We start from the raw sequence: 1,600 nt of genomic DNA, 5'->3' as shown, positions 1-1,600 counted from the left end.
GTGAATATAAAAAAAGGCGTTTTGCCAGTTCACTGCAGGGCAGGTCCTATTTTTTAACAACCGCTCTTTTGTTGCTGTATAGCATTCTGAAACAATCTTATAACTTCCTGGGAAGCACATAGTGCAAGTAGCCATTTTATGCGCGCTAAAACACAAACATATACTGACAACTAGTACTAAAATCTACTCCATAGAGGAGTCATTTCTCACATTCACACATTACTGTTGAATACTAAGCCCATTCAAATTTATTTATTCAAAAGCTTTTGCAAAGAGATGCATTAATCTAGAGCAGAGCAGAGGAAAATACTGTTACCACACAGAACTAATTAAAAAGGATGAAACCCCCCCCCATACCACATGAGACATCACTTACCGGTTCATTAGGATGACAAACAAAACTGTCAGAGATTGGGGCGCCTCGAATGTTCAAGGTCATGATCCTGGGCAAGCTCAAGGTCAGTGGCTGCTCTATGTGCACGAAATAGTTATCTGTGACCCCGAATGAGTGAGCATAGCCGATGTTCATCTTCCAGCGACTGGGGATCCTTGCTACAACTTCTGCCCCGTGGAACGGATCTGAAAACCCCCCCCAAAAACTCAAGGGTTTGATTATGTGTCACGACACAGTGGGATTGGGCGTTCATCAATTTTTGGGCATATTATGAAGTTATTGGTATCATATTCAAGCTTGTTCATTTTTCTTGTCATACTACTATGCAAGAATGATGACAATTAAGATGATGAACTTTTTTCATAGTGTCGTATATAATAAAAATACTCAAGTCTCTGCCATTTTTTGTTTACTTTATTATCGTGCTTACGACTACAACAACGTTGGTGATGATGATGATGATGATGATGATGATGATGATGATGATGATGATGATGATGATAATATATATATATTTATTTTGGAAATACAACAAGGTCTTAACTGTTTTAATACCTTCTTTATACAATGATGATGATGATAATGATGATGATGATGATGATTTTTTGTTTTGTTTCCTTAATGGGCCTGGTGAACTCCATGAATAAATCTTTGAGCGAGAGCGAGGCTCTTTTTTGGCTTCATTGTCAATATGCTTAGTGGCACCTCCACTCGTCCAAATAACTCCCTTCCTTCGAATTGCCATTGTTCCTGGACATTCAAACATATGTTTGACATCCTCCTTTTCATGGCCGCATCTTCAGCAACGTGGGCTTAGCTCTTTTTTTACAAAGTTCTTATACCATCTTAGGCTCAAATGATGGTTAAACCGCAGTCTCGCTAGCTCAACCTGGTCCCAGCGACTTGTGATATTTTGTTCCCGCTTATAGGAGTACCCAGACTACACATCTTCCAGGTGCTGGTACTTAGCTCTGCAGGGTGGGTCTCTGATTTCCCTCTTGATCATTGGTGATGATGATGATGATGATGATGATGATGATGATGATGATGATGATAATGATGATGATGATGATGATGATGATGATGATGATGATGATGATGAAGTTGATGATGATGATGATGATGATGATTATGATGATGATTATGATGATGATGATGACAATGATGATAGCAAAATTTAGGTTATTACGAGGAGGAGAAACAGGC

General features: G+C 38.9%; 1 protein-coding gene across 1 annotated transcript in view; it reads right to left on the bottom strand.

Annotated features, from left to right (window-relative positions):
• The window catches only part of LOC101846257 (beta,beta-carotene 15,15'-dioxygenase), a gene marked incomplete at its 5' end in the record, with an annotated part of 7,307 nt that extends 6,728 nt beyond the window's left edge, over positions 1-579 (bottom strand). Inside the window, 1 exon segment of the mRNA XM_013089765.2 lies at positions 377-579. Within this exon segment, the coding sequence (XP_012945219.1) occupies positions 377-579 (203 nt within the window).
• Between the last annotated feature and the right edge of the window lie 1,021 nt (positions 580-1,600).

Source organism: Aplysia californica, unplaced genomic scaffold (genome assembly GCF_000002075.1).
Source record: "Aplysia californica isolate F4 #8 unplaced genomic scaffold, AplCal3.0 scaffold01038, whole genome shotgun sequence".
Lineage (NCBI taxonomy): Eukaryota > Metazoa > Mollusca > Gastropoda > Aplysiida > Aplysiidae > Aplysia > Aplysia californica.
The sequence above is the reverse complement of the archived record's forward strand: the minus strand, read 5'-3'. Positions and strand labels throughout refer to the sequence as shown.